Source organism: Misgurnus anguillicaudatus, chromosome 20, assembly GCF_027580225.2.
Source record: "Misgurnus anguillicaudatus chromosome 20, ASM2758022v2, whole genome shotgun sequence".
Lineage (NCBI taxonomy): Eukaryota > Metazoa > Chordata > Actinopteri > Cypriniformes > Cobitidae > Misgurnus > Misgurnus anguillicaudatus.
In genome coordinates, this window is record NC_073356.2 from 24,499,854 (window position 1) to 24,514,910 (window position 15,057).

At 39.0% G+C, this 15,057-nt stretch overlaps 1 protein-coding gene across 3 annotated transcripts in view; it reads right to left on the bottom strand.

The window, feature by feature from the left end:
- Positions 1 to 81: 81 nt before the first annotated feature.
- Positions 82 to 15,057, bottom strand: part of angpt1 (angiopoietin 1) — a 202,829-nt gene continuing 187,853 nt past the window's right edge. For all 3 annotated transcript variants that reach the window (XM_055220298.2, XM_055220299.2, XM_055220297.2), the window contains 2 exons: positions 4,805 to 4,935; positions 82 to 1,121 (listed from right to left, as the gene is read on the bottom strand). In XM_055220298.2, the coding sequence (XP_055076273.1) occupies positions 958 to 1,121; positions 4,805 to 4,935 (295 nt within the window). In that variant the 3' untranslated portion in view covers positions 82 to 957. The remainder of the gene's footprint in view (positions 1,122 to 4,804; positions 4,936 to 15,057) is intronic.

Sequence of the window (15,057 nt, forward strand, 5' to 3'; positions counted from 1 at the left end):
AATCAAAAAATGAGATAATCCAAGCTTGTCGCTCAGACAAAAAAAAACCGTAAACCGTTCAATATTGACATATGCAAAACATTAATACGACAATCTGGTTTTAATTATCCAATGACTTAAACATAATGGACTGTTGTTATTTGCATAATACCGCATCAGCCATTCCATACATGTCATTGGCTTAACTCCATCACTTGCAAATACAAATATTTTCATTGCATTGTCTTTAATAGCTGTGATCTTTGGCACGTATTCCCACGTTGATGCCAAGCTATGATGCACTTAAAGGTCATTACAGTTCAAAGCCAATAATAACACGGTGGTTCGCACTCAATAAAATGATGCTGGAGGACGGCACTCTTCGCTGAAGGTCTGTTTCTGGCATAAGCACCCAACAAATGTTCATTGTAAATAGTATTTTAAGTGACCTACTAATGGTGCATGCTATGGTTTTCTTCACGTTGACAGGAATAAAAATTTAATAATACGCTGGAATAAAAAATGTGAAGTATCACAACTCAAATATAACTGTGCAACACGTTTGTATTAAAAATTAATAGGTCTCTTTAGGATATAAAGGGACATTCAAGCCGTTCACACACAACAGATTGATAGACCAAGTCTGCTACCATCAAAGGTGACGTGCCTGCCTCAGCAGTTCACAGGTCCTGGGTGCCAAGTGAACGGCACTTGAATTCCTACCTCTGATATTTAAAAATAAAGACCAGCCGAGTCAGCTCCCGCCCGAGATTTCCACAGAGCGCACCAACTCATGTAGTGTCCCTGTTTTGTTCACACGATTCCTGTTTCCTGGAGAGGTGTTATCTCAAAAGAATCCCGCTATCCAGGTGGCAAATATTTGTCCACTTATTACACAGCGTCAAACGATACTGTCATGGGCCAGGAAGTCTTGTTTCCAAAATGGGCGCAAGGGTGTTTTGGGTTTACTGCCGAGGACTATGAGAAGTCGACCGGCCGGATCATCATGGAGGTGGCACGGAGAGAATAGCTGGGGCCTTTGAAGTAGTGCCACTTGATTCCGTTGAATTTTCCGACGTGCTGTCCCTGTCTGTAATACACCCCGTTCAGGTTGGAAGGGCCGCAGGCATCGTACCACCATCCTAAGACACAACCATTTACAATAAGTGAAAAATACTACATTAGCAGCGCTACTACATTTATTTTTCAAGTACTGCTAGGTCTTTTCAGGCCTTGACTTATTCTTGGCCCAGTCTAACGTGGGAAATTTATCTGCGTATCACCAACGCGATAACACTTTAACCTTGTTTAAAAGGATTCTGTAAAAGCCATGGTTATCTTTAGATGCTATCACGTATGAGTGACGCAGAAATTGAAAGTGGGGCCAAAAGCAATATGTTGAGATATTTTTTTCATTACAGTACTACAGTATATGAGTTACATACTCTGGTGCGATTACTCTGTGCATTGTACGGTAGATTATAGCATGCAAACAGTGATGCCATGCAACAGAAACCATGCATAAAATGTCATGGAGATACAGATACGAATCACATTGGAATCAGGTGAAGTGAGGTTTTTGGGGGTGAGCTGATTGAAGTGTTTTCTTTTTAAAGCCTTTACTATTGTTGTTGCTATAACTTTAAATGACAAACTATTTTTATACTAGTATATTTTTGATCTCTTTAGGCTATCGTAGATGGCTTTGATTCTGGATTCAACAGTATGTTAATGCTATGTAGTCACTGCCGTGTGGTGAGGAGTGACTGACACGAAGCAGGTTGGGGATCTGATAACCTTTTTGGTATTCAGGAAAAGAGACATACAGTACTGTATGTATACAGGATATGTTGGAGAAAATGTATCACACTATATTATGTGTTACATAGCTGTGTAATAATAGTCGCTGTTGTTTATTACAACCAATGGCTTTGCTTTAAAGCTAGCATTGATAGATGGGGTTTTAAACAGTAGGTATATCCAGGGTTCCCACGGCTCCTAGAAATCCTTGAAAGTTTGTGAATCTGGGGGAAAAAAATTCAAGGCCTTGGGAAGTTTTGAAAATATACATACATAGATACAGGTCATTAAATGTGATTGAATCTATTTTATGCAAGAAGTTTTCTTGAAAAATATCTGTATGTAGTGTAGGATAATATCATACAAATTCCAGACTTTTTAAGCACATGTGCTAAACTGTTCGCTTTAAATGCTTATATCTTCTGTATGCGAATGTTGATTCATACCAAAATACTTTTTTGCATAGTTGTGTTTGACAAATGAAAACATCTCGGGTTACGTATGTAACAGTTGTTCCCTGAGAAGGGAATGAGACGCTGCGTCTTCCTTGCCATACTTCCTGCGTCCCTTTAACTCCGTATTTGGCAATATTTCAGTAAAGCGCTATACTCCCTGGCTTCCACGTCACCCTGGCTTTGTGGTTAAGCCTCATCATTGGTTGAATTTGATGTACACATTAAAACGCACTTACCCCTGGAGGCGTCCCCAAAGTGTCACCGCAGTGACACAGCGCAAGTTCCCTCGAAAGGAAACTGTAACAATGTATCTTAAAAGGTAACACGATGTAAACTAGCTCTCACTTGAAATGTTCCCACATTTAGTCCTTGAATTTGGGGGTGTTGGACCTGTAAAGTCCTTGAAATTGAAGTTAACTAAGGTCTCATTTGTGCATTTACTGTACATGTATGAATTTCATTTAAAGCGACTTCAGGGCATACATTTTATCGGTGTATGTGTTTCCTAGGCTCGAACCCATCACTTTTTGTGCTGCACCTATTAAGGGAATATAATAACTACTCGTTTGAACACCTAAATAATTTTTACTAAGCGATGCCCTGCCCTGGGCCTCAAATTAAAGCGTCTCCATACAGTATGTGAATAATAAGAGTTGTTGCTAATTCTTATCACATAAGCATGAGAAGATCAGTCTTGGCCAGAAAGCCTGTCAGCTGTGTCACTTCTCAGCCCATTAAATACTACTCATCTAGCCATTGGAGTAGACACGTACACGCAGGCAGATCGTGCCCACTCTGTGCCCGCTGTGGCATGTCTCATTCCCACGAAGGACTTCACTCGACAGACTCGAATGCCTGAGAGATCTGTGACATTTTAACAGCCCTCCGCGAGCCAACGACGCTGCCCTTTGTCACAGCTCTGACACCGCAAACCGATTGGACACAGATTCTGCCTGTTACCATGCTGTTGCATCTCAAGCGGCTGGCTGGGTGATGGTTTTGCCTGTCTCTGGGGAACTTGTTTTATGGCCTTGTTAACCACAGTTTATAACCAGCAATGAGGCAGCAGAATGAAAAAAGTTTGATTTTGTGATAAAAACCAGAACTAGGACCAATGTGTCTTTTATTAAAGCTCTTACAGGTTCTATTTTAAGATTGACAATTTTAAACATTTCTGTGCCTTCAGGCCAAATTTCTTTCGTTAAAACGAAACTTTTATTTAAAATCTTTCAGTGAGACGCTGTTTTATTTTAATAAATTGCATCACCCAATTCCCTCTGCACACACAGCAGATTTATATATGTCAACCTGATACAGGCTCATATTTTTTCTCATCTTGATATTAAATATCTCGGAGATGAATCACTGTCCAGGGTTCCCACAGCTTAGTTAACTTCAAATTCAAGGACCTTTTAAGGACTTTTCAGGTCCAATACCCTCAAATTCAAGGACTAAATGTGCCGACACATTTCACAACACAGTCTCAAGGCAAGTCGTGTTACAGTAACGAAAATCTTGATCAAGTTATTCGTGCTTGATGACACGAACCTCCGCTGCTCTTCGTGTCTCTGGAGACGAATGTCCCCTTCGTCCCTCCCAGCACGAACCTCCATCAATGGCTGCTCGTGTCCGCGGCACGACTTTCTTTATCGTGTCATTTTATATTTTGTTTTCTCATCGTTCTTTTCTATTTTTAAATCATTGTCGCTTAGGGTTAGGGTTAGATTCCGGGTTTGCGTAAGGATGTTATTTTATGCATTTGTTTCTACATGTTTTTTGTCCGCTTTTAAAACTATTCTCGCCTGAAGTTGGGGTTTGGGTTAGGAAGTCGCAGAAAGTGATTCTAACCCAAACCCCAATCGACAATGGTCAAAAAATAGAAAAGAACGATGAGAAAACAAAACACAAAATGACACGATAAAGAAAGTTGGGCCACAGACACGAACAGCCATTGATAGAAACCCGTGCCGGGAAGGACGAAAAAGACATCCGTCTCCAGAGACACGAAAAACAGCGGAAATTCGTGTCATCAAGCACGAATAAATGAATCAAAATTTTTGTTAACACGACTTGCCTTGAGACTGGGTTGCATTTCAAGTGAGAGCAAGGTTACATCGTGTTACCTTTTAAGATACATTGTTACAGTTCCCTTTTTAGGGAACTCGCGCTGCGTCACTGTGATGACACTTTGGGGACGCCTCCAGGGGTAAGTGCGTCTGAATGTGTATATCAAATTCAACCAATGGTGAGGCTTAACACTAATGGTGAGTATATCGCTATCTGAAATATTGCCAAAGACAGCGTTACAGAGACGCAGAAGTATGGCAAGGGAGAAGCAGTGTCTCGTTCCTAGGGACTTGATTTTTTCCCCCCAGATTCAGAAACTTTCAAGGATTTCAAGGACCTGTGGGAAACCTGACTGTCAAGGCCCTATTTAGCAACAAGTAGAGCTTCTTCATTTCGCTGGTTGGTGTAGGTTTGTTAGCTAGTGGCCCAGGTTTACAGGCTGTTTAATGTTTGAATTACTGCCATCAACAGGGCTAAACAGAAACCAAAGTCTAGTCCCTTACCGCCACTGAGCATAAGTGCACATTTGCATGTGCAGTTATCATTGTCCATGTCTTTAGTGCTGAAGTCAGCGCCGTGGATCACCAGACTGCTCTGCCTGCCCGCTGTCCCGCTGTGGCTCTTCAGGAATAATCTGAAACAGTAGAGGTGAAATATGAGCCGAGAGAAATACCATTTAAACGATAAGTGCTTGAGTCTGGGTGACTTTAACCCTGACTTTTCTTCTGTCATATGTAATCCAGTCTTTAGATGAGAAAATTAGTGCAAAAAAACCTCTATATTCTGACACTTAGTGATTGATTTAAGCAGATTAAGCTCACATGCACGACCCATGTATCAATTCTTAGGGGTTTGAGTGCATTTGCTGGGAAACCCCATACATCATAATCTAGACACCAGTGCTAAGGTCGCAGAAACCACATAGTAATTCCTGTCCAGACGTCCACACTCGGGGGTTTCAACCACAAATTCACGACCCTCACTTAATGCGTGCTTGAGTATAAAAGCAAACCTTAATATTATATGCAGTACTGATGCCCAGGGTTTGACGGCTGAAGGGCGGCCATTGAGTTTCCCATTTTGTTACGTTGTATCACCAATTTTCTGCCCAGGGTCTCAACCTTTTATTTTATTACCTCTCTGACTAGAGCATACATCAAGCCAAAATACAAGACTGCACATCCATGCCAGCAAAAATAAATAAATAAATGGAACAGCGAATGAAAAATGTTCAACCGCACAAAATCATTTCCTGAAAGTCATCTCCCTAAATAAAATGAGACAGTGGAGAATAAGCTTAATAAATCTCTTTAAAGATAACACTTGGCAAATGAGAAGAGAAATGTTTAGTATTTTTGGTTACGTTTAAATGTTTTGGGGATGTCAAAACGCATGTGATGCAATGTTAGGTATTAGATGCCAAGTATGCAATCGTGTGGCTGTCAATTTCATTGTTAAGTGGCTTTTTTTTTACACTTTTTTAGTACCCAACACTTCATCCATCATATGGAGAACTGGCTGCTTAATCAATATAAAGTCACAAGCATCACATCAATGTACTCTGACATCATACTCATTATAATGAAGTGTATTGTTGGAGTCTCTTTACAAAGATAAACAGCCTTGGATGTTTCCACGTACAGTATGCTCAATGCCAAACTGATGTATTATGTTACTCTCCGACATTATAGACTACATTAAACGTCCATTTATTACAGCACAAGTGCTAAGAATATCCACACACTCATTCAGAAAGCATGCATCGTTTCGTTATTATACTGTATGCTGAATCCAGATTTTGAAAGAAAAATGAAAATCAGTGGATATTTTTGACCCCACTTCTCGGGATTCAAACAGAAGACGGTATCTGTGCACAAACCTGTTTTTATATTCTACTACTGTTATCTACTCCATAGATCATAGTCAGGTTAAATGCTTCCTTTTCAGTAATTTGATGCAAACCAAAACACGACTCTAAGTGGGGTTTCACATTAGCACTTTGGTGCGCACCCAGATCCATTTTATGTCAAGGTTTGGTTCGTTTGGATGATGTGAACACTGCTTTCTGAACTCTGGTGCGGTTCACGAGTCGGCCTATAAACGGTTGTCTGGGGTATGGTTTGTGTGGACTGCGGTAAGGTTCGCTGCTGATATGAACACAATCGAACTAAATAAGTGGACTCTAAACGATCTCAAACGAGGCTTATGGGTCTTATCTAGCGAAACGTTTGTCATTTTTGGCAAGAAAAATAAAAAATATGCACTTTTAAACCACAACTTCTCTTCTCTCTCCGGCTGTGTGACGTGCCAGCGCAACCCCACACAATTGCGTAATGCCGTGGAAAGGTCAGGTGTTACATATATCAAACGCACATTTGCGGACCATTTTAAACAAAAAACTGACACAAAGACATAATTAGTATCATTCGACATACAATATCGGAACGGTCCTCCACACTTGTAAACACTGGGGCGTAGTTTCGTATACATGATCCGTGACCTCTTGACGTGATGAGGTCACGCTGGCGCATCACAGGACCGAGGAAGACAAGAAGTTGTGCTTTAAAAGTGCATATTTTTTTAATTTACTTGCCAAAAATGACAATCGTTTCGCTAGATAAGACCCTTATGCCTCGTCTGAGATCATTTAGAGTCCTTTGAAACTGACATTTGAAACTGCATTAAAACTGTTAAGTGTTGCGGTCCATTAAAGTCTATTAAAATGAGAAAAATCCTGGAATGTTTTCCTCCAAAAACATAATTTCTTCTCGACTGAACAAAGAAAGACATCAACGTTTTGGAAGATATGGTGATGAGTAAATTATCTGGATTTTTTTTAAGAAAATGGACTAATCCTTTAAGTACTTTTGCAGCAGACCGATGCAAGTGGGTTTCTGTATTTATTCTTCGATAACAAAGCAAAGATTTGAATCAAGAACAATGAGGATACAAACAACTTTGTCCATTTTGGCGTATTATTTTCATAGCCCCTTCCTAGCAACATCAGTAAACGGGTGTACCGCGGTTCAGAACAAAACATTTTAATGTGAACAGAGACCACTAGGGGAAAAGGGGGGGGAGCAATCGAACTCAGGTTTGGACCAGGCAATCGGACCTATTACGAAACCACCCTAAAATAGAGAGTCTGTGCAATATGTTGTATCTTGTTGCTAGATTGCACTTTGGTATCTGGCGATTGTTCAGCCAATAAGTTAAAGGCGGGGTGCATGATTTTTGAAAAACACTTCGGAGTCGCGCCGAGTACCAAAACACACTTGTAGCCAATCAGCAGTTGCCTGGGTTGCGTATGTGTGGGGCGGGTCTGCCAAAGGAAGGTCCAGATTCTATTGGAGTAGGGGCATGTTTGTTTAGGTGATTTCAAATATCAACATTGGCTTTCAGAGATCATGCACCCCGCCTTTAATTGATCTTTTATAAAATGACGCACTGAATTAAATGGGTGTAAAGAATAGTTTTACAACTTCCATCGAAATTTGTTCTGCTTATGTTTCATGAATAAGGTAGTTTATGAGACAGTCCGTTCCTCTTTCGTTCACATCTTATAAAATATCAAATCTACTCTAACCAAGTGCTATAGCGTTAAAAATAATATAATAATAATAATTTCCTGAGGCATGTGAACTGAGCAGGTCTTTCTTTCGCACAGACGACCAGGTGAATAGTTACACATTTGCTCATCTCTAGTTAAATTCCAAGCATCATAGTTCCCAGAAGAGTAAAAGTACTTCCTGTGTGCTTAGTTACTTTTGTTATGCTAATGTTTTTGTATGTCATGCTCTGGACTTTGTTTCTGAGTGCAAACATCTGCATGTCTGATATGGTTCCTTTAGACCTTCTTCTCATCAGTCTTTACTAGAAAAAGCACAGAAAAAAAATGAAAATAAAATGAGATTTATATGGTATTTCACAACAGCATATCCCAGGGGATGTTTCTGGTGTCTGCTCAACTTACTTTTCTCATTTAAAAATGATAGCAGAGCTCCTTACCGGAAATGTGACATTTATTCAGAGTTTAAAAGGATGTACGATCACATTTCTTTGGAAATGTAAAACTCATTAACGAAACTAAATCTGATCTTCTAATCCAAACACTAAATCTGCTAATGGGACCAATATTACACAAAATTAAACCGCCAGAGCCTCTTCTATGTCATCAAGATAAGCAAGTGTATCAGAGAAGAATCCAACAGCAGACTCTATGAAGGAGCCTGAAGCAGGAAACACTAACACCGCTCTTTCACAGCAGCAGAAAAACAAAAACTTCAGTTTATAAGTCACACGTGCCATAGGGGTCCATGCGTCAGAACCCCTTTTGGTCAAGTCAGAATTCCTTGCAGAAGAATGAAAATAAAGAAACTTAAATATTGTTTCCTCTCGGCTGCGGGACATGTCAAAACCCATCTGAGCTTAGCGCGATAAGCAGTCGCTCTTGAGAGGAACCCGTGGTTTGCTTCTGCTGTGTCTTTTATCTGTCACAACCCATCTTTGAAACATGTTATGACATTTCTTTAATTTGGTAACAGTGCTGTGAAATTCAATCTGTGTCTTTGAAATATATGCAATATGGCATTAATTTATTGTAAAGGCCCCGAACGGTGAACAAAAATACATTTTGGGTGCAACATACTGTATGTAAATCACTGATGATGATATTATCTTACAAATGTAACTTACAATTCATCTGAAAGTAATATTTCCTGTACTGTCATTGCTTTTCAATCTCACTTGTTTGCAACCCTAAACAAATTTGGCTGATGTAAGACCTTTTGAGGTTGTCTGTGGACCCTTCCATCACTCTGAATATAGCTTGAGATGTTGTTAGGCTTTGCTAAACCTTCAACAGAGAGTTTATTGCCTTCATCACCGTGTGCCAAAATCTCCAAAATTCACATCAGATCCACTAAAGATTTTTCATCACCATAAAGCAAAGTCTGTGAATTTAAAACTTGGCGGGTATAGGAGAAAGATATTTAATAAAAATGTACCACTTTCAAGGAAAACATGTAGCACAACTAAAAGCAGACACATAGCTGTATAACGTCACTTGTGTCAATGCATACACTCACGGTACTAAATAAGTAACATTAGTAATAAAAGTAACTCAGTATGCTTGAACTCTTTCCCCGTCATTGACGAGTTAACCTGTCAATTAAGAGAAAACGCTTCCCTGCCAATGACAAGTATTTCTGACTTTCCGCAATACCGCTATTATCCACCATGTGGTTCTTCTGCAACTTATAAAACCCGAAAGTATCGCCTTAGGGGAAACAGTTGTATGTCCGTGTAAGTTTTGAGAATCCCTCTGAATCTAAATCCTAAATTAATCTCTCCCTTATCTTTATTAAATGGCACATGGTTACAAGCTTGCATATTCTTATTATTTTGTACCCAAAATTCAAAGAATCTGAAAATAAACATGTTTTCCTCTGCTAAATGCATTTGTCCATAAAAGACTGAAAACAAAGTGTTTCTGTATTTCTGATTGTGAAAAAGTGAAGCACGTGGTGAATGTTAAACAGGCATGCAGCAGGAAAAAAAAGTATTTAACACATCAGCATTTTTATCAATAAGGGGATTTCTAAGTGGGCTATTGACACAAAATCTCCACCAGATGTAGCCATCAAGCCAAATTTTGAGTTCATACGAAGAAATCAGAATATTTAAGTATACAAGTTGAGTCATAATAAATAAAGTGAAATGGCACAGGGAATAAGTATTGAACACACTTTAATTTAATATTTTGTAGAAAAGCCTTGGTGATTACAGCTTCTAGACCCATCTATGGAGAGACCAGCCCAGTTTTAGCCCATTCTTCCACACAAATGGTCTTTAAATCTTGAAGGTTCCTTGGGCCTCTTTTATGAACTTTGATCTTCAGTTCTCTCCATAGATTTTCTTCAACAACTTGACTGATGGTATGGTGTCCTTCTTAACTGTTGGTATGCAGTGCCATTTCTTCTCCAAACATGGTGTGTAGAATGACTGCCAAAAGGTTAAATTTTGCTTTCATCTGACCATACTATAGTCTCCCAATAATCCACAGGCTTCTCCAAAACTTTAACAGTAAACATGCTTTTTTGTTCAGCAATGGAGTCTTGTGTGGTGAGCGTGCATGTATGCCATGGCGGTTCAGTGCATAGGTTATAGTTTTCTTTGAAACAACAGTACCTGCTGATGCAAGGTCTTCCTGAAGTTCTGCCCACCTGGTTCTTGGCTCTAGGAGAACTCTCCTGATTATTCTTTGGACTCCTCGGACAGGGATCTTACGTGGAGCACCTGATCGTTGCCGGTTTATGGTGAAGTGATGCTCTTTCCATTTCAGGATAATGACCCCCACAGTGCTCACAGGAACATTCAGCATTCTGGAAATGCGCCTATAACCATTCCCCCATTCAACGATAAGATAACAAAGATCTTGAGAGAGTTCTTTTCTTTTACCCATCATGAAGTCTTTCCTGGGTGCCTCCTGGGTAATGAGAAGCCTTTATAGGCCATCAATTAGGACTAAGGCAGCTGAAATCAATTAGAACTGATAGGGGGGCAGGGTTTCTCTCTCAATACTGACAGATTTCAGGTGATCTCCTGACTTCTATGCCATTTTGCACCTTGTTCTCTTCATGTGTTCAATACGTATTCCCTGTGTCATTTAACTTTATTTATTATGACTCAACTTGTATACTTAAATTTATTTGAATGAATTCAATATTTAGCTTGATGGCTACATCTGGTGGAAATTTTGTGTCAATAGCCCACTGAGAAATCCCCTTACTGATAAAAATGCCGATGTGTCAAATACTTATTTTCCCCGCTGTATAACCATGATCCAATGAGTATTTTCTACCAGAAGAAATTAAACTCAGCTTTAAACTGCTGTTCACCTTTTCCACAATAACTTTCTTGTGCCTCGGTTACTTTGCACCCACATTTTGCTTCTCTTTACCACAGTCACCTTTTGACCATATTTTCAATGACCTTAAAGTCTATACACAGTTTCATAAATCAACTGTTACCCATTTCCAATGCTACTTTTCTTTAAAAATAGATGTCTTCCATAGGCTAATAAATGCATACTTTAAACCGAATGCTCTCACGGAGTCCTCACAAACTCTGCACTCAAACAAATATACAGAGGTGGTGTGTAAACACAAGAGGAGTCTGTGCGTCTGTAAGTGCTGTGGGCACTGGAGTTGGGTCAGTGGACTGCATCATGAATAAGTGTGAGCCCTGAGTAATGACCCCCTATTATGACCCCATCCCAGTGGAAAGAAAGGTTCCTTCAGGGACCCTCTCAGATACTGACCCCTATCCTGCATAACCTTCCATGTGTCTGCATTTCCTAGAAACAAAACACAAAACATCCTGGCCTCTTCCAAATTCCATGTTGCACAAATCTCAAAAATTAATTGCTTTAAACCTTTCATGCAGAAAAAAGTGGATTCACTGAATTATGTTTATACAATATATAAACGAAAGTATTGTGACACACCTTCTAATAAAGATGTTTTGGCCACCCCAAACAAAAGTGGATTCGGACACGCCCATTTAGACGTTGCGCTGTGCGCTTTAGACAATGCTCTTAAATCGTTAAAATAGGGCCCAGTGTGTTAGCATGACAGAAACTTGATGCAGTCGGGAAAACAAGCAACAGCCGGCATTTTTCGGTCTTCCGAGTGCCTCTCGCGTAAATTATTCGATTTTGATGGCTTATGTTTTTTCCCCGTCACAGAAAACCACCACAGGTCAATGCCAAAAAAAGTATTTTTTGGTTTTTGTTTGTTTGTTGATCACGAAGTACAAAGTAGATGAGGAAAACTAGGATTCTGTGTATTCAACGCACCACCATTGTTGTTTACAATGCGTGGAATGGTGCGATGTGATTCGTTAAGTGGATTTATTGCATTCTGCAGAAAAGGAGGACTGGAGTTTATCGCGTTTTGGGAACAACGGGCGAAAAGATGACAGAATAACACGGCGGATATTGGATTTTGCTTAAAATTAAGAATTTACTTTTTAATACTGACTTGATAAAATACAGATTTTTGCGGTAACTCATTTTTTTATGATGTTTATTGCATTTTGGAACTCTTCATATATAAATAACCTTGAATGTAAATTTTAGGCAGATTTTAATGAAAAGTATGACAATGGAGTGATTGCTGTGTTCAATTTCTTTTCAGTGTATACAGATTGTTGTATTAATTCCAGAAAGAATTAAAAATTATGTAATTGCTGCTGTAGATTGTACACTTGATTATGGCTAACATTGTAAGAGCAAGACAGTGATCCTGTGGTATATAATGCCATAGTCCCTGTTTATTTTACTACTTATAGTCTGTGTGATCCACTAGTTGCACTTTCCATCTCACAAGTCCAGATCAAGAATTTAAATTCAATTTGAAGGCAAAATTGTGAAGAGGGCAGAGCTGAGGTCAGTTAACAACATTGAGGCATATAAGGTTACTTTGCGATAGCCGCAGCTACAGTATCTATACTTGAGGTTTACCAAAAATGCACAACTTGGAAGACTGTAAATGTTATTTTTTCCATGCAAAGGTCAAATTGTCATGTTTGTTTTTTCTTAGAGAATATCTTAACTTAACCTAAAAACATATTGGTTAACATTTTACTTAAAGCATCTTTCAATCTAACTATTTGTATTATTAAAAAAAGGAAAAACGTCATTAGTGTGGCTTTGAAAAATGAAGACCACAAATGTTAAAATAGCAATGAAGAGGTGAAGTCAAGCCTGGGCAGCACATAAAAAATACATTTTAACGTTTTTCTAGAAGATTTCAGTTTAACCATAACATTAAATATTTACTATTGAAAGATGAAAGTGTCATTTGTAACATTACTGCCTAATAATGCATGCTGATTTGTTAGATCACACCTTTTTCCTTAGTGGAAAATCTCCACTTTGGTTTTGTTAAATAGTAATGCTTATGCTTCATAATATGTTAGGTTTTAAATGATCCTCTGTGGATTCATATACACGCTTGTGAACCGCGAGCAGTAAGTATCTTTAATATTTTAGTAGTGCCGTGTCTCCATGTATGTGTATGCACATATATCAGTGCTTGTATTATGCACATGCAGATGTGTGCATGTAAGGGAAATCCCTGCTGAAAAAAGAGGGCTTACTGTGATGCATTTTGGATGCGGGTGTCCAGACTAGGGTGCGTCTCATTTCTCTGTGTTATCCCTTCCCCTTAACCCTACCCCTCGGTTTTGCGCGTTCATGTGAGGCGAAGTGACGTCTCAATTCTCATTTTGATCAAGGGCTAAGGCCAAGGCGTAGGGATACATAGCCCTTGAAACGAAGTGTGATAAGGACCACACTTGAAAGAGAGGGGTAAACGTTAACCTCAGAATTTCTCAGGAGAGCCGGCATAAAGATGTTTTATGGCTGAACGTCGAACTGTCAAGGAGTCGCACAAATAAAAATAATGTTATTTTCTGCAGTTTAATTGAGATTATATTATGACACTCATGTTTTATGATACTTTTAATAAAAAGTGTAATGTTTTTGTTTTGAATCGCTAGTTAACTTGCTAGCTAGCAGCTAAGTTATGCGCTATTTGTTGAGCTCATCTCAGGCAATCGATACCACAACCTGAGACGACGGCATCTCCTTTTTTATGTCAACCCTTGTCTGTTTACGTAGCAGCCAGTTAGCGGCAAGGGAAGGTGACGCAAACGGTAATCGAGTGGTGTCTCATTTTTTAGACGAACGATCTGTCGTACCCCAGTTTGTGAATGTTCGTTTGAACTATGGTTTTGGGAAACACCAAATCGTTGGACGATGTTAGTAACGATGGAACTTACGATGTTCGTTGGCTAACGATGCTTTTGGGAAACGAACCTTGGTCACTACTAAATCATCTACTATTTGAAATTAAAAGCATAATCACATTTTTTAATGCAAAATTTCAAAAGCAGTACCAAAAGTATTAAAGAGCACATATTTAATAAAAACAACGTTATTTTGTGTATTTGGTATAATACAATGTGTTCGCTTGGTTTATGGTTAAAAAACACATTAGATTTCACTCTTTTCCTGAAACGCATAGATTTGAAAATCTCTGTGTCCCTGATTGCCAAGCTAATCTGTACGTTGTGATTGGTCTGAATACCTCTGACTTCAGCAGGAAATGTGACGCTCCTTACCATGTTTGAAAGGTTCACGCACAATGCTAACTGGAGTTAACTTACAGTCTATGAGTCTAAAGCGGGAGGAATTATGATAATGTCGGTCTTGTCTATATCACCAATCCCAGGAAGTAAACAGCTGCCTACAATCTGTGTGTTTGTTGCAGTCCAAGAAAAGAGATTTACATTTGAGAAGATAACTTGCATCATCGATTACTTTGGGGTTTGTACCTTTTGCATATTTATGAAGTATTAAAGTTATTAATCCACAAGAACGTTAATCCCGCTTCTCTTTGTGAAGGCGCACATTTTTTAAATTTCAAGTGTACATCGACTGAAAGACGTAGCACAAAAAAGCCAATGAGCGTGTCGTAAAGCTTCTTGAGGCGCAATATTTGAATTTGAATTCATAACGGACATGAGATTTGACGTTTATGATCGCTGTTGAGAACTGAAATCAAGATCGCTGGATAAAGGGATGAATTTGGATCTGTTCCTCACAATCGTATGACATTTTAAGATGTGGATTACAGCGAATTAAAAAAATTTACATCTTTTGTGAATTGATGTTGGGTTTTGGTGTTAT